Source organism: Pocillopora damicornis, chromosome 4 (assembly GCF_964200805.1).
Source record: "Pocillopora damicornis chromosome 4, jaPocDami1.2, whole genome shotgun sequence".
NCBI classification, from domain to species: Eukaryota; Metazoa; Cnidaria; class Anthozoa; order Scleractinia; family Pocilloporidae; genus Pocillopora; species Pocillopora damicornis.
This window is the reverse complement of record NC_142673.1, coordinates 21,143,047-21,161,615: the sequence shown is the minus strand read 5'-3', so window position 1 is coordinate 21,161,615 and position 18,569 is coordinate 21,143,047. Positions and strand designations below refer to the sequence as shown.

Genomic DNA, 18,569 nt, shown 5'->3' with positions numbered 1-18,569 from the left:
TTAGAGAGACCCGATACTTGAAGCGAAGAGAGTTTGAGATTATAAGCAAATACAATTAACTGCCATCAAAAGGAGACAAAGCGACTTACTCTTGCAGTCGTGCTTTTAAATCCTCTTTACAGCTCATCAAAACTCGTTGCACGATAGTGAGGGAATTGGCCTTTGTGAAATCTGTTCCTTCACCTAGAGCCTATAAAACCATCCGGCTTTAGGTCATACTAAATATCTCCATAACTATTATTAAAGTGAATTGTTTTAGCAAAATTCCAGTGCTGAACAATAGACAAATCGGAAATCAACACATTATAATCAAGAAACAAAATTGAAAATTTCTTGTTTAGCACCTGGAGGTGAGCACATTTAACTATCTAGCGCCGCTATGATCGACGAAAAATCTTTGTTTGGATTCTCTTTTTTTGAACGAACCGTTCTGTAAAAGGTTAAATCAAAGTTACGATTGTAAGCTAGATGTAATTCAGTCGATAATTTCGATACTTTTACTGTTTGTAACGTTTGAAAACGAACTCGTTGCTTTTAGGTACAGCACAATTTTTTAAATTTCCTCCACGGAAACATTTGTAAACCGACAGCTGACAGCAATTTTTTGCATTCTATTAACTAGCAAGCGCGGTATAACGTCACACAAAAGATCGCCCAACAAATAAGATTGAAGGTATCTCTTTGTTCAGGTATAAAAATATACCAAATACTTTCGTCTGCCTGACTGAACGACACCTCCTATGCGGTTCTAACTTGCTTCCAAAGGCTACCAGGCTTGCGTAAGTTTCAAATTAAATAAGATTTCAGATCTCAGAAATACATATAAAATTTTTTAATCCTCGTGAGGAAGCTCAAATGGAAACCAATGGCGCTATTACTATGAGATTTCCCCTTAATGACTGAAATGCAGTAAATATGTGGACGGTTATCGGCTGAATATGCGACTGTTACCTTCCAAAGTTCCAAAATATGCTGCACATCCGGTAAATCTATTCCACCTTGGGATGGATACATGTGTTCGATAAATATTCTCACCGCACTCAAACGTTGCCACATGGATCTAAAATCGAAGCGTAAAATAATCTCATAATATCATTAATAATAGGTGAGCAAAAATTTCAGCTTGCTCATTGGTTGAGAAGACGTCAATTTTACTCCATACAGTAAAGAAAGTTGAAATTGGGTGCATAAAGTTGAAATCAAATCGATTGACAGGAGAGTCGCGAAAACACAACGAAACAAAATAGCCGACAGGTTTCGAGAAAGTAATAACGTTTCAATTCAGAACAAACACCTAACAAAACACAAAAAACTGGCTACAAGTCGGGAAGTCTTAGGCTTCCAAAACTGACTGCGACGTAGGAACCGAAAGCTCTAACAAAATTCCTTTGAAGTTTACGGAACAGTTCATACGAAAGATGGGGAGTAAATTACGAGCGTGATAGACTTCGTGCATACTGTAAAGCGAATTCAGACGGAGAAAGAGTGCAAACATTCAATTAATCCTGCCAGAAAATTCAAAGGGTCAAAGCAAATTTTTGCGGGAAAACCCCGGAGACTCCAGCAATAACACAAAGGCAAGAGGCCACACCAGTGAACCGTAAACACAACTAAGGGGAAAACATAGTCAAATGTTTGCATGTTTTTTTTCTTTAATTTTTTAAAAGACAACAAATTTGGTTAGCCCTCGCAAAATTTACTTGTGCTGATTTATCCCAAATTGCCCTAAAAATCATGTGATTACCTATACTAATAGCGTATTCCCAGTAACAGCCAACTTTGTCGGTTACAAGTTTTAGATGTGATAGTGGACTGTTTAGAAACGATATAAGCTCAATCCTTTCGTCAGTTTTTTGTGCTGACTTTGTAAAAAGGAAAATCCTTGTGAGGTTTGCAAGTTTGTTCTCAGAGAAGTGCTCTTTTGCGATACACTGGGTTTACTTCATAGGCACTTGGCTTGACATACTGACTAATCAAGCTAAAAATATCTTTTAACTTCCTCAGTCATATTGAGAGAACATGAAAATTTTACTGCAACAACAATAATTTCCTCAGTCATATTGAGAGAACATGAAAATTTTACTGCAACAACAATTTGTCCTCAGAAATTTAAAACTGCATGTGATCACTTGATTTTAATGGGTCATCTACGAATCATCGAACGCGAATTAAGAAAATCTTTCATAGAGGTATTTCTCATTAAAAGTCTGGGAATTGGAAAGAAACAGCACTGTCTTCCCTTTACTCAGTCACAAGTTCGGAGCGACCTCTCATGGAGAAAGTATTTATTGGATAATTTTTTTGAATTTCTATAGAGGTACGTTTAGCCCTTGAAAATTATGGCTTACATGTTATTTTTAACGAACCGGCGTTAGTAGTTCCATTACTTTTTCGCGAGAAAAATTAACAATAACATCGAAACGGTACCTGCACTGCATCAACATTGACTGAGTTTTTTCTCCAACACTTTCACCGATCATTTCGTCCACTGGTGTTTTCACTGACATAACCAAGTCACACCAATTTTTTCTCTCCAAGGAGGTCTTAAGATCCTCTCCACAAGGTTCCATACGCTCCAAGCAAATTTGTAGAGCAATAGCATCAACGGTCTTCGAAAAGAAACCAGTATTTATGAGTAGAATATTAAGTATACACTTCAACTTTCGAGAATGTTTCTTGCAGTAGAAGCAAAGTCTACAGGATTGGGAGCCTGTACAACTATTTGTGCCTTGGGACCCCGTACAACTATTTTAGACTTCGCCTAAAATAGTTTTACGGGGCTTGCACTGCCTCAAATTAATTTCGAATTGCCTGAAACAGCAGCAGACCACCTGCACACTTGTAAGAAATACGTAAGCTGAAATGCTCAAATGACCTCTCACTAATGTTCTTTTCAAGAGTTGTGCTCACCATTTCGTCTTCATCCCACGAAAACCTATTTTGAAGATCGTTTAAAATTTCAGGTTTGGCTCGAAGTAAGAGCCATAGGCAGTGAATTCGCTTCTGAATACGAGAATGTCCCAAATGAACCAGCGCAAAATCCATGATAAACTTCCCATCTGCAGACTGTCGTGGGGCACAAATCTCTTTGGCAGCAGCTCTGATCGCTCTTTCAACAATCTGTTGGAGGATGAGGATAGGTCCTAAATTCCTGATTGTAGCGATATATTAAATGAACACACACACACAAAAAAACATGACATAGCCATGTCCAAATAAATTTGGGAATACCCTAAACCTTACCCTTCGATAGAGTTTAAGCGAAGGACAAACTATTTTGTGCTGTGATTTAAAAGTAGCACTATCGATTACCTCAATCTCCGCGTCATCTTTAGGTTTGTACACCATCTGTGTAAAGTCATGCAAATAACGAGCCACTGAATCTTCGCCGCCTTCTGAGGTGGCCTCAGAAACAATCCGCCTTACGCTTGAAGTGTCCAACAACCTTCGTAAGCATTCGGTAACGGTCTCATAAGAATTTGCTACGAAATGAAAAAAGGATTTGGTTATTTTTATAATACTCCAAGGTATGGGTTTCTACAAGGAACTAATTTCCGCTATTATTATACATTCAACTCACCATCTCTTTTCTGATTGTTCGAGGGCGTATAGTGAATTTTCGAAATCAGCGCCTGGGACGTCATCTTGTTGCAGATTATATATTAATCAAGTCATGTATGACTGCGGAGCATGATTTCTAAGGGTAATCATGTCAAGTTCGCGCCCTTTGTGTTGCTTATTGATTTGTATATTCTTACACGTCTAGAAATAAACCATCAGTTCCCCTTACTGCCGTGACCATTTTTTTCGTTCAATGTATAGTAAAACAATTATTAGACTCGATTTTTGCGATATCCAGAATTATCAAGGTCAAGGTAGCGGTTATCAGCTAAAGCCGAAGGCTTAGGCTGATAATCCCTGCCTCATTCAATAACTGGGACACATGCTTGAATAAAATAAAATGAGAAACAATTCGATTCTTTATTCTATGGATTAAATAAATTCTCAAACCCTTCCCTCTCCTTTCGCAAGGAAGTCTTAACCATGAAGAAATAAATTAGCTGAAAGCGTGGAATACGACACACCACACACACACACACACGCGCGCGCACACACACACACGCACACACACGCACACACACACTTCTTTCTTTTCATTTATCTCACCTGCGATATTTCTCGCCTCTCGATAGAGCTCATCAATGCGTTCTTTGAGGATCCATGAAAATGGAAACCTGCACTGGAAGACATGCCCTCGATACCCCGATTTTAATACTGGAACCTTGCTGCGGACTACATCCACATCTTCTTCACGTGTCATGAACATTCCGTAATTAATAGTAGCGAAGGAACTGTCTTCAAATACGTTTAACCAGAGATTTGAAAGCCAGGGATCTTTGCTGGCAGCCAGCTCAAGGTTTCCGTCGCGATCAACATAGGCGATGACTTCTGCCAGGATAGGAGCCACAACATACTGAAAACGGCGCCAAAGTGCCTTCTTGAAAGTTCCATTTTCGTTTACAGTGCACGCTTTGGCAACGTCTTCAAGCCACCCTTTCCCCTCCTCTGGTGCCCGCTGGTCTTTCACTTTTAGTAGGTCATGAAGTCGTTTAGCAAGAATCATCTCAAAGCGGTTGTCACGTAGGTCTTCTGCAACAACATGGAATCATAACATCAATCTGAGAGGTGTTAGGGATGAGCCTACAATGAAAAACCTTACTGTACAAAAAATAAAGATGCTTTTACTTGGGATTTACATTTTGCTTCATCTAGATTTAAAAGATAACAGCAAAGAATCCGAATCTTCCTTCCGAATAGTGATTTAATATGCATCGAGTAGCACTTTTAATCCTACTTAGGATAAAAGTAAAAAACCGACTTCAATCGACTTCCTCAAATGCACTCTACGTACCTCCATATGAATTTGTCTATCCCAAACGATGCTGGAGGTTAGAGGAGAAGACCAAATCGTTTAAATAATGGTTCAGTTGTCAACAACTCCTTGTCTAAAGACGTTAACAACTACTTTTCTAACAACTCACCAGCCTTCGTTCTGGAAGGAAGTAGTTTAAGTAGCAGTTCAATTCGTCTAGTTGCCCTTCCAAGTGTCGATTCATCATCCTCAATCTTGCTAGCTGCTGTCTGCACGCAACTTGTTAAAACTTGACCAATACTCAAATAGTTTCCTGTCTTATCAATGGCACTCTCGAAAATTTCGCTGATTGAACGGTCCTTCAGTGCTTCAACCGGAGGTATTTCTTCACTTGGAGGGCACAATTCGTCAATGTGGATAGATAACCAATTTTCACCTTGCACACTGACGAAATCTCGACAGCCCCCTGCCACCCTGGGCACTTGTACAATCATTACAATGTGACTGCAATCAGTTGCATCTGGATGCAACACGTCTTCCATTTCCTTACACTCTTCAATGAGCAAATGGCGAGAGCATGCTATCAAATCAAGAATTTGTTCTCCGGAGTCGCACTGAACGATTAACAGGCTTTCCCTGCCTCCCAGCGTGTACCAGAAGTCTCTCCTACGAAACATACATTAAATATTCGAATTTTTAAATGCATTGGCTATTTTAAAAAGTTTCCAATTGAAGAAATCTAGCGAAAATTGAATAACAAGTTTTACCCTATGCAGTTTAAGAATTGCTGTTCGGTTTGAAACTGTTGCAGCGAGGCACACTTCACTGAACTGGGAGGAAGCTGTGCAGCTTTTGCAATGGTAGGAATGTCTCTTTCAGAGAGGAGACGAGAGTGAGTCGATATCTGAAAAGTAATACATCGAACACTAAAAAAGTAAGAGATCATCCTTAAGGCAGATTTCGAAATCTCAGGACTGCGAAAAAGAAATACACACGAACTTTGGTGTAATAAACCCTTTTGACCCTTCGGTTATTTGCGACTTTCTCTTTATATGTAATCTCCTTGAGGATTACTGTAAAAGAAAATTCAAGCAAACAAACAAACACAAAATTGTGTGGAAACATTCGCATCCCCTTGCAAAACTTCCCAACAAACATTTATATGACTCGTTAGAAGTTAGAGCGAGGTCTAGGATTCATATAGTTGCATTATAGCAGTAATATTCAGTTAGACTGCTTGTCGCTGTGGGTTATTTACAGTTATGATATATTTATTAGAAAGTCCAGCTAAAATTTCAGCTGACGAAATTAAATAACGGTAAATCTTTTAGAAGAGAGTTGCTCTTTTCACCTGGGCACGTAGTGGTACTTTAGCCCTTTCACCGTCACTAGACTTGACATCTCCGATAACTTTTTCCAAAAAGTTTGCCAGGCTTGAGTGTTCCTGCTCGCGAAAGTACGTCGTCCATATTCTCTCAGCCTCTGAACTCAGACGTGAAGAAAAGAGACGGGTAACAGAGTCGGGAGTCGCACACTGAAGCAATCGCTCCTGACATGTCCTCAGCACCTAAAAAAAAAATTGTTATGTACTCCCTAAAGGTTACTGTCGACTAAATCTGGTCAAAATTTTCAAAATTTATTTTTTTCACTCTTAAGTTATAGAAGCAGATAATTTTGATTTGCTAGGAAAAAAATTGTAAAATCTTAAAAACAACGCGAGGTAAGACTGAAGAATGTTTTAGGGAAACCTTTACCGAAGAGTGAAAGGTGTCAATCGGAAAGGTATCCAGCAGAGTGTTGACGTTTGCCGTGGGCTTTCGTTCGGGATTTCACATCGCGTCTCGCACTGCACAGCAAAAGGGAATTGCTAGCACACTTCTCAAAACGTTGAAAAATGAGAGTCCGAAAAGAGAAAAGTCTGGTGAGCCCGCTTTTCCTTCTGTTTTTCACGATAAAGTTTTGGATTTCTTTCATTATAAATTCGTTTTTCCTGTTTCATGAGAGGACCTTTCCCGCAAATTTCAATGGAGTTCTTTATCACAAGAATTGCAAGGGAGTTCGATGTTGCGAATTATTGGTGGGCGGAATGACGGCAATTACACGCTCTTAAATGAGATGCGAAAACTGTGGATTTCTTTGGAGTTCTTTATCACAAGAATTGCAAGGGAGTTCGATGTTGCGAATTATTGGTGGGCGGAATGACGGCAATTACACGCTCTTAAATGAGATGCGAAAACTGTGGATTTCTTTGGAGGCCAAAAACTCGAGGTTTCTACTATCAAAGCACCCAAGTGTGTAAGGCTGTTACGAAATTCGAACTATTTTTTTCGTGACGTCCCGGAGCCGAACAACCAAAATATTATCCATTGTCCGACTTCGAATCATATTTTCTTAGGAACCAATAAGAATATCGAAAAAGCCTCACACACTTTGCTAGCCTATCATCTGCTAAATGACCGGCTCTATCTTGTTTGTTTGGAGGTCGGCGGTAACGCGGAGGATGGTAATTTAGTAAATCAAGGCTTGCACGCACTTAAAAAAAGAAAGAACTGTGAAAATTTTTACACATTATCATAATCTATGCTTTATAAGCTTTACATTGTATTTTTCCATGGCGCACGTAGGACGATTTTTCCGCAAAGTACCATATTTTGTTGACAGTTAGCTTAACGACGGGCCTACGTTTCATGAAATGACTTAGCTTTTGGACATCTTCAGTCTCAGTTCAACTGAATCGTCGACATTTCCAGGTGAATATCACGTAAGCACCTTCATGTAATAATTACATAAGAAATAAACACGATATTCTCTTTATACCCGTCACAATTCCTTTCTCTGGCGATGCGACTTACCTTTTCTTCCCAAGACTCTCTTTCTTCGTCTGAGGGAAATACTCCGTCGCTGTGAAGTTCAGCACAAACTTGCAAAACAACAGCTGGGACGATGTCTTCGTGATAACCAATAAAGGCATCTCCTTTAGAGAATGGTCTTCAAAAAACAAGTGGAACAATGAGGGATGTCAACTTTAGTTAACATCAGCCATATCATTGGACAGGTGGCATCAATGAATGCCTCTTTTGTCTTACCCAGCGTGGTATCGGGAACAACCAAATATTATGGGTTGCCTTTTAAGTAACAATATACTTGTGTACAGTATATTTAACAAATAGAGAAGCCTTGACTGTGCTCTGTTCTGTTATAAAGCACGCAGGAAGCGGCTAGAGCACTCAAGAAGTGTAGGGAGAAACACGAGACGTAGTCGAGTGTTTCTACCCACTTCTTGAGTGCTCTAGCCGCTTCCTGCGTGCTTTATAACAGAACAGAGCACAGTCAAGGCTTCTCTATTTGTTTTATAATAAAGAATCCATTAAATTCCCCGAGCATTACTTTCAATTTTCAAAACAAACTTTATTTCCAAAGCGAAGAACAGTGTCGTCAGCATGCTCTATACTCTCATAAAGCACGCTACAATAAGCCAATCAGAATCCCTGTTAGAATGGTTGAAATAATCTGATTGGCTGTACAAGACTAAAGCTGTCAAAAGTGTCAAATCATCAAAGTTCAAAAACCATCAAAGTTCACCTTATGCGATCGTTTACAAACTAAAATAGTTCGGTAAGTCGAATTTAACACTTTTGCCTGAAGTTTTTTAAGTCTCTAATGCAGAATCTTGAGGTGAAATGTTCAGTAAACTTCAGCCGAATTATGGCTCATAAAAACACGCGAGTTTTTTTCACATGACAAGGTATGAAACAAACTGTTCAAGGCGAGTGTTTTTTGAATGAACGACAGCCGAATTCACCGAAACATGAAGATCGCTCGGGATACGACAAAACTCGGCTGCAGTGACTTTCCACTCAACGCATCGGAAAGGATATCAGAGCAAGCTCTTATTTTTTCACTCGAAGGGCGGTCGATATAGTTTCTGAGACTTGCTTTACTGTAATGACCGGAGATCGCCATGATGAGCGAGCCGCGATGGACTTCAGCATGATCATATTCGCTTAGACACCGTCATGATTAGAATGAATTTTAACAGTTATGCCAGTTTGGTTATATTTTTCATCATTTCTGTTTTGTTCTGTTTTGTTTTCGAACACTGAACTTTATATACTATATGAGTATTAGCTGTGTTTGATTTTTATTTCCGTACGTAAGCTTGCAATCTAACTGAGCGTGAATCAATCTTTAAAACTCGGAATGTCTATTTTGTTTTTCCTTTGAGGATTTTCGTATCTGCTCACGTTTTAATAACGTAAATTACGGCGCCTGATATGTTTACAAACCTTTGTTTGATTCTTCTGTTGCTACTTGCCGGCTCGCTTCAGTTCCGAAATCTCACTTTCAATTATCGGAAAAAAGCTAAAAAGAAGTCCCGGAAAAGCTCGAACATAGCACAATTTGGCAGATGGCGTGACAGCTTTAGCTCAGCTCTATGCTCTATACTCTCATAGAGCACGCTCTTTCAACCAATGACAGCGCGCTTTATATCCGAACTTTATTATAATGTGCAAATATGAAATACGCATTAATCTCTACGGTGAAATTTAAGGTCCATGTATATGTCAGTTGCGGCAAGGTAGATCAGAATAGCGAGAGGTAAGGAAAAACACAGTATACATTGGAGACTAAAGCACAAAAAACCTCTTTTTTCGGTGAGGCGGCTGTAAAATATCAGCAAAGTTGTCCACCCAAACTTTTAATTTCCTGGTCACTTCTTTCTGTGGCCAGCTGAGCCCAGATGTCATAACAAGGAAGTGTTTCTCCAAGCGGTTAATCAGAGGGATGGGGAACTTGTTGTAAACCACGTCCTTTTCAGCGATGACGATTAGCCTGTTCAAAATATTGATTGAAAAAGGTTTATTATGAATTACAAGCAGTTGTAACAAATAAGCATCTTTGAAAAGTTGTCGATGAATATATAACTAGTTCTGCAGGAAAACCGTCAAATAAAGTCAGCTTTATATTACTCTTAAATTGTAGAGCTTTTAAAAGAGTAAAACCAATTAAAAGTTTCAAGTTATGTCGAAGTGGTGCCTTGCCTTTGGCGGAGTCCTTCAAAGTTGCTCAGCAGACATTTTGTAATGCGATTGGTAAAGGTTCAAGTAACAAGCTCAGTGCTTAAAGTTGCAGGTTTATAAAGTGGTGATGTCCTTCACTAATAAACTGTAAATCAAACTCTAGTCGATAATTTGCATGTCGGTAGTAGACCCCAAGAGAATCCGTTTTACCTGAAGTCTTTGTGAACGCGGCATTTGACTCGATTATTCCCAAGCCCAAGATCCACATACTTTTCTCCTCCAAAGAACACGTAATACTGAAGAGATAAAGTTGGTGTCAAATGACAAACAAAGTTAATGAAAATGAAAAAAACCGAAGATATCCCTAAAATTAACAGTGCGTTGTGCATATAGACTCCTACATCCTAATGTACAGGAATTTGTACGGTGTCAGTTTAATCGTGACTGACCTGATTTAGGGCGTCGTAGAGACTCTCATAGAGGTTTTCAAGATTGAGCAAAATCACTGTTCTGCCTGCTTCCATACACATCTTGACACGGTTAATGTTGCGGCAAACCTGTGCAAAGTATACCGACGTAATCACACCTCAACAAGGGGAAGAGGGTTATTACAGTTATTCCTTATTGTCAATCATAATGAAGACATTGGAAAAGCGCAATATTCATTGCTCTTTTAAACCAAACTGTTGTTGAGCAACTGACCATCAGCCGTATTTTTTGTTTTGTTTTTGCTTTTGTTTTTAATATGGCGCTTTCCGAAAGTTTTCATAAGAATTTCAGTGTTGCAATCTCTAAATTTTATTTGAAATCTAAAGTATATATCTTACATTCGTCTTGGGCCAATCAGTAACTGATAAATATGCAAATAATTTCTACCTGGGTGAACAACTGATCTTTTGGAAAACCACTGCCAAAGATGACATATGGATCTTCTTTATCTTTTTGCTCTAACAAGAGCTGTTTTACTCTTGGAAGGGCGGCAAAGTTTTCAGTCATGATAAGCAAATATCGTCCTTGTCTGCGAAACAGGAAAGCAAGAAAATTAACAAAAATCATGACTAGCGATTACTCATTTGTTTTCCTTGAATACATATAAGGTCACTTCTAAATGGGGCAGATTATTGAAGAAACATGGAGTAACTAATAATCACATGCATTTTCAATCATAAGAGCCTGCATCCATGTCTGTCGGAAATACTAAATAATAACAATAAATAATAAATAACAAACAATATAATAACACTGAATAATACAGACAAGTTCTTTATGTATTTCTACTTGTGAAGTGCGGTATCGAGACCTACCCCATCATGCTCTTCCGGTTCAGGCTTTCCCAGATAAGGTCTAGAGACTCATCTTTCATGAATTCCTCTTCAACCTGTAAACGAGGGGTCCATTCCAATGGTAAGGAAAACGCACGCACGATAAATTCGACTATTAAACAACTCTCACCAAAATAAATTATTCTGAAGGCTACTGGGATAAAGCTATGGTAGAAAGTCTAAAGGTTAACACATACTCGGCGACTGGTCAAAGCATCAGGTCCTTTACTCAGGCCTGAACTTCATATCTGTTTGAACACCATAAAAATGTGATGCTACGGAGTAAAAATAATTTAGAGAGGCTACCCCCTTTGATAAAGTCTACTGTTTAAATTAACTATTCAATCAGTCTACTATGTGGAATGTAAATTGAAACCATTTTTGTACAAACACTTAAACTGCGAGATCTGTGAAACCGAACATAACCAAGAAATTATTTGAAAAGAGATCACAACGACACTTCGCATCTCATCCTTTAGTCGCATGGCGGTGCACACGAATGTGTGTAATGACCATAAAAATTATAAACATCACACAACAGTTTTTGGAGACTCAATAAATGAAAAAAAAAATCTCTGCAAGGAATCGTTCGAAAATTTGTTTGAGGTACAACTTTTTAATAGTTTTAAAACGAAAGAAAAGTGTTTTTAACCTGTAGATATTCCCCTGGGAAGCCAATATTTTCCATGAGAATTTTAACAGGGTTAAAATCTCCTTCGACCTCCATCAAGCCACTGAAGTTTCTCTTAATGGCGCGTTCGAGCTCTTTCCAGTCTGGTCGACGTTTCTCTTTCTTAGCAATGGAGACGATCATCTTTACAAGACTGAGTCAAACACAAGAAAAGGAAACTTACCGTAAATTTCTTAATAAATTGATCAATGAAACGGCTGCAATCAACGCAAACCTGTAGAAATCTCGAAGTCCAAAAAATTCGTCCTTTTTTCCTTCTTTTAGTTTCTCCAATCTTTTCTGTCTGTCGTAGAGCTCTTTGTAGCCACAGACCAACGGATTTATGAGGGGTTCTACATGAGTAATAATGTCCTCATCACTTCCACAAATGCCCCTACAATGAGCAATAGATAAATAAAATCATCGGTGATGAACCTGAAAAGGATATCATTGTGACTGGAGTTGTATCTTGTAAATCCTGATGTGTTGGTTTGAAAGCGGAGACGAGAATGGATGTTCTCTCTTTCGATGTTAACTAATGTAAACGTCCCTCAATTGCCTAGCCTAGGGGAAAAAAGGGCCAATAGATATTACCTTCTCCTTCTCTTTCGCCTTTCATTTCCCCAAGATGTCTTCGCCTGAGCTCTCCCATCAGTCGAATTAACTTACTTTAACCTTTTTACCTGGGTCACGACTCGCACATGACCACTATGAATCGAGAAAGTGGTGAAAAGGACGGGACGTTGGCAATCATTGCCGTTGAGTTTCATACAAACTCACAGCGAGTCATGACCCCTTTATTGTCATCTGCGGTGATTGGCTTCCCGTGATAAGTTGTCTTCTTTTCGCTTCGCCTTGAAAACTATGCTTTCTTTTTGAATTCTTATACCAAGACGATCACATACAATACTAACAGCTCTACCTTGCAGTTTCTTCCAGTTCGTCTTCGTCAGGCTCATTACGGCAAAGCATTATCCCGTGGTTCATTTTGGCAGGGTCCAATGCCCAGTTCGACAAACCAATGAAAGCGACGCGTGTAAAACTCTTTTCAGTCTGGATCACAAACCCGTCGTTTTGGTCATCATCTTCCAGGAGGGGATGTAAAGTTTTTAAGGGCATTTTGGGTGAGTCCTCCGCCAGTCCTACCTCATCTAACACTACCACAGAAGCAAACTTGTCTAAAGTCTTTCCCTCGTTTTTACTTTCTTGCAGTTCACTGCATTGCTGAAATGTCGCCAATATTCCTTCAGGGGTAGACTGTGGGCTACACTGATATGATACCAACTGAATCTGTTAAAAAAAATGTTAAGAGACACTTACTCTGCGCCCTATGCCCAGACAACTAAGTTGAGCCTTAATTACTTACTAAGTTGAGAAATGATTAGATTATGAAGTAAAATAGCTTTTGAAATGCATTTTCTCAAGGTATGTTTCAAGGCTCTTCTTTGACTAAACGTTGCTTTGGTATAACCACGTCCATAAAGTAGAAGAAGAGAGGTAATTTTTTGCCCCTTCAGATTTTGATATTCCTTTGTGCAGTTTCTATAAAGATGTACACAAGATAATACTAAAAAAGAAAAACCATTATGGATCAATTTTCAAATGGATTCAACATAGGTGGAACCTTGGTAAAACTGAATCCAGTCTTAAGGGGGTTAAGTGCTGGACAGCCTTACTTGCTTCGATCATACCTGCTTAAAATGTTTGAAAAGGTTATGTTTGGATCTTCCTCCATGCATATTGTCTGCAACAACTGCTTTGGCCAGTGATTTAGAGCTCCCCGGCTTACCGACGACAAATAACGGGATCCTCAGCTCAATACACACCACCATCATAAACACATTTTCTCTCAAGGCCTCATTGCAGGCAATGTTTGGTCCAAGTTCCAGCTGTCCCATCAAAGCTTCTTGACATCTTTAAAAAGAGTTGCAGACACCATTTAACTTTTATTACGACTACACTGATATGACTATTTCGATAGACGTTGACTCACGATAAATGAAAAAGCAAATGATAAGCTGTGGTCAAATTATATACTTCCCGTCATTACAGGTGTTCTCGAAAGTCTAGTTTTTCAGCAAGCTGGCCAGATAAATAAAAGCTTTTTTCACAGGCTTTCTAGGTCAAGAGACCCCTAAAGTCTCAATGATTTGTGGGCAACTCCGGGTTAATTGTCCATTTGGCACAGACACAAGCACAAGCTGCAAATGTATATTTCTAATAAATTCTCTTAGGTTAAAATTGAAAGAAGTTTTGGAAACTGATGCTTCCCCTTTCATCCAGCAGTTTTTTTTTAGAGTAAACGACATCATTTGCATAATATCGTCAACGAGTCAATATTACCGACATATTTCCCGTTCAATTCTTTCAGCGCCGCCAGGAAGCCTGCATGGTGGTCGGAATGAGTTTGCTACTGCCTCGCGGTATTCTTCCCTCTCTGTTAACCGTGCTTGATAACAAACTCCAAGAGCAAGAATCAAAGACCAAGTGATCGGGTCAATACTGTCGTCAATATCAACCTGACAACAATCAATACCAGAATAAAGTTTCCTTCTAAACTATAGCCTTACTTCGGTAGGTCTCGCTACAATCAGTCACAACTTTTCTTTATTTTATCGGACCATCATAAATTTTTTTACAGTAAACAATTTTGCAACAATGAGTGGATGGAAGGGTGTAATACGTGAGGCTGTGATGAACGTTAACCTTGAGAATCGTAAGGCCGCAAAATTAGTAAGCGAAAAACCAAGTGTTATCTGTTTTCCATTGCGGGGTTGATACCAAGAAAAACGTAAGGCATCAGAAAAATTGCAAACATAGCACTAACCGGAGACATGCGCAATTGCTAATCAAAAGAGTTTTTACCATTGGTATCTATATGCTACAGAATAGTCTTGGATAACGTAAAAACAATTCTTACGTTTTCTTCCTCGAGCGATTCATCTAAGGATTCTACATGGTGGAACATTTCCAGAGGATTGACTCTTGAAGACAGTTGCAGAGGCTCTTGCGTGGGCCTGCACTCTGCAGAAACTGTTTCCTTGGAAGCAAGAGAGAAGTCCGGCTCACACATAGACTCACTAACGGCGGGTTGCTTCTCTCTTTTCTTTGTGTCTGCATAGTCGAATATTTGTGTAGGCTTGCACTCTACAGATGCTGTTTCCTTGGAAGAAAAAGGGATGTTTCGCTCCCACATAGACTTGCTAACGGTGGATCGCTTTTCTCCTTCCTTTGTGTCTGCATAGTCGAATATTTGCGTTGGCTTGCACTCTGCAGATGCTGTTTCCTTACAAGCAAAAGGGAAGTTTCGCCCACAAACGGTCGCGCTAACGGTAGGTCGCTCTTCTCTTTTTCCTGTGGAATTAACTTCTATGAAAGGGCAAACCATGCTCAGGCGATCTCGGAGACTCCGACAGTCGTTATGATTTGTTGCTGGAGTTTTTTCCTGATCGCATTGGTCGTCCTCAGAATCAGAGAGAGTTTCTTTGACATCAGTTGAATCTTCTCCAGAGTCAGAGTCACTCTCATTCTCGCTCTCTTCTTCATTTTTACGTCGCTCCTCTTCCATCAAACCAGAAAAATCTTGAAAGTGTTGGTAAAACCAGATCATGACCTCCATGGCTCGTTTAACATCACGTAAGCTCACAAATCTGCACTCATCCTATAGGAAAATGGAGTCATTGTGTAAAATTATTACGCTATGACTAAACTCTTTCAGTACATACCACACAAGGCGAACTGGTGACTTACTCAACAACCAGGGGAAGACTTTTTTTGCAAAAGCGCGAAATGTAATAGTTATACTTGATTGCATTAGCTAAAAGTTTATAGGAAGCTAATAGGGCCAAAAACTGTAACAGATAAATTGACAAAGCACCTTTTTGTTTCTCATGAATTGTTGGGAGGCTGTTAAAACTGCTGCTATGGCAATAACCCGGTTTTCATCTTCCTGAAGACGACCTTCACGTACCTTTAAAGAAATGTAAGTATTCTTTAATCGAAAATAAGCATTATTCAAAATTAAAATTTGAGGAGGAGTTGTGAAACTATCAAGATTTCGACAAGCTACTTGCAAGATTAAAAAGAAAGAAAGTGTTAAAAAAGTTGCCTCACAATGTCTCTTGAACTGTTTAGCCAAAACATTTCGAACTCGTAATTTGCAAAATTTGCTATTCTCCACTTTCCGCAACGGTATTTGTAACTTCTTTTTGATTCTTACCTCTACCGACGTTTTGCCTCACCCTACCAAGATATTGTCTTTGGGGTTTTCAGTCTTTTCCTCGCGGTAATTTTCATGGATACTAAACATTATCTAATTTGATGTGATGTGGCTCATTTAAACTTCAGAAACGAATTGTATAGAAGGGGGAACACTAGTTATTCTCCCTTTTCAAACGTGTTAGAATACATCGCCTTTTTAAACCACAAGTACATCTACTCACAAATCTTCTGACAATTTGACGAGTGTAAAGTTCTTCCACTTCGGCATTCAACTGTCCAAAATCCCACACAAGACTGCGCATGCTTTCTGGCAAAGCATGCACTCGATACACAAGGTGACGCAATGGGATTCCACCTATATAATTGCACAATAAAAGTAAAATCAACTAAAATAAATTAATGATTCCAACTCAATATCGCTTGATGAAAAATCTTACCAAGGCTCTCTGTAGTTTCATCCGCTTTTATGTGATAGCCCAATCCTGCGGTCTCTAGTTTATGTATCATTTCTTTCGTATGCCTGCCGAGAATATTTCTTAGTTAGGCTTTGCTGTGGTTTAATGATGCAATCATCAACAAAACTACGCATTTCGTCAAGTTTTCCTGAAAATATTCCATTACTCATTTATAATTCTACTTTTAAAATTACCGATTTCATAGAGTTAGCGCTGAACTTACTTCCGATATGGATTGCAAGCCACAACGAATTTCAAATTGTCACTCAGGGGACGACCATTACACCTTCGATCCACCATAATCTCTTTTATCATTCCCAAAGCGTCAGTGGTGTTTGCCTCATCAAAAAACAAAACAGTGTCGATTTTTTTTCCGAGACGTTCATTCTTGACAGCCACTGTCTCAGCATGAAGTACGTTCCTTTCTATGTCTTTGTAAGTGGTGCCGCCATGGACCTAGTGAAAAAAAGGCATCAAGTCTCGCGAACTTAACCTTTTCCGCTTTAAATGACATAGAGAAAGAGAGGTACAAGCTGAGACACCGAACCCTTCATACTGGTCTTTCTCCTGAGGCTATACCGCTTAAGTGTTGTTATATACATTTTCATAGCGTGCTAGTTGGGTAGTTCAAGGATGAAGAACGAATGGACGCACAAAGATTTGATACCCTGACGAAATCTCGTAATCTTGGAAGTTTACTCGAAGACCCTTGAGAATTCCGAAATTCGGGTACATTTAACATAAGATAAATAACCTATGGAATAATGCAACCTGGGGGATTTAGTCTCTGATCATGTTCTATTTGGTCTGGAGAACTTTCCTTTTTGTATGATAAACAATTTGCGGTGAAATTAATATCCTTACGAGGGACCGTAAACAATAGCAACAACAGCAACATACAGCTACGAAAAATAACATATGCGAAGCTTCAATGACATGACTTGCATTGAGCTTCAATTTCTCTTTTGGGACAGCTGTACTCTGGGGACATTCTATTACCAACATCAAGGTACACGCATTTTGGTTCCGACCAAAAAAATTCCCTTATAACCTTTTAATAGGTATATATCGCCTTCACTGATGGAACAACTCTATTCAACTTCTTTTCTAGTACTGGAAGTTTCCTCAAAACGGAGATTCAACTTTTTTATTTTTGGTTTCATGTTACCAAGCTGCGCAGTTGAATTATGTAAACTTATAACAGTTGGTCATTGACAGCATTTCAGTACAAAACAGGAAATAGATTCTATAGTTACACCTTCATTAAGAGCATGTTTCTACGTTCCTCCACCTCTCCCTCGGTCTGCAGTCCGCACAGATACCGAATAAGTCTTGTCTTTCCACATCCTGTTTCACCCATGATTACAACTGGAATGTTGCATCTGAATCTCATGTGGATGGCTAGAATTTTCTTCACATTATCACCCGTCAATTCGTATGACTCATCCGGGTCATAGCCGCACTCGATCGCCATGACAGAACACAACAATTGAATTTTGTCAACCCTGTTGTAAGAACAATTACAAAACTCTACTAAAACTGAATTTGCACTGATAGGATCACTCACTTCCCATAAGAATTATTTTGGGAAGGCCGTTCATCTCGTCACCTGGCATTTGTAGCAAGTGAAAAATTTCGAGAACAAATTTAAGCTCTACTGTTATATAGGTTCAACGCCACCAAAATGGAATCGTACGTTGAAAGTGCCTGACTTTGAGCAATCAAACCTAGTGGAAAACTTAAAGATGATTGAATAGAGGGGCGCCGGAGAGAAAAACTGTAAAGGTATACGGAAAATTCTAGCGTGCAATTCAGCGAGTTTCAGAGAAAAAAGTTATTGTCGACCTTTTTGAATTTCTGATGTATGCAGCGAAAATGTTTCCTTGACAAGTGCATTCGTTACAGAAAATTGTCTACACGTTTTACAAGTAGGAAATGCGAACTGCTGATAGCTTAAAAATTAGCTGCAGTCCATTGAAATAACTTGCATGCAAAGCCACCATATAA

General features: G+C 39.1%; 1 protein-coding gene across 1 annotated transcript in view; it reads right to left on the bottom strand.

Moving 5' to 3' along the window:
• The window catches only part of LOC113671687 (E3 ubiquitin-protein ligase rnf213-alpha), a 53,201-nt gene that overhangs the window by 15,808 nt on the left and 18,824 nt on the right, over positions 1–18,569 (bottom strand). Inside the window, 26 exon segments of the mRNA XM_089202481.1 lie at positions 90–190; positions 952–1,060; positions 2,428–2,609; positions 2,911–3,120; positions 3,313–3,482; positions 4,168–4,650; positions 5,043–5,539; positions 5,641–5,777; positions 6,225–6,440; positions 7,726–7,861; positions 9,518–9,706; positions 10,105–10,190; positions 10,344–10,451; positions 10,771–10,912; positions 11,199–11,272; positions 11,869–12,040; positions 12,122–12,280; positions 12,809–13,176; positions 13,578–13,800; positions 14,230–14,405; positions 14,807–15,547; positions 15,764–15,856; positions 16,329–16,462; positions 16,545–16,627; positions 16,786–17,018; positions 17,821–18,067. Of these exon segments, the coding sequence (XP_089058607.1) occupies positions 90–190; positions 952–1,060; positions 2,428–2,609; positions 2,911–3,120; positions 3,313–3,482; positions 4,168–4,650; positions 5,043–5,539; positions 5,641–5,777; positions 6,225–6,440; positions 7,726–7,861; positions 9,518–9,706; positions 10,105–10,190; positions 10,344–10,451; positions 10,771–10,912; positions 11,199–11,272; positions 11,869–12,040; positions 12,122–12,280; positions 12,809–13,176; positions 13,578–13,800; positions 14,230–14,405; positions 14,807–15,547; positions 15,764–15,856; positions 16,329–16,462; positions 16,545–16,627; positions 16,786–17,018; positions 17,821–18,067 (5,469 nt within the window).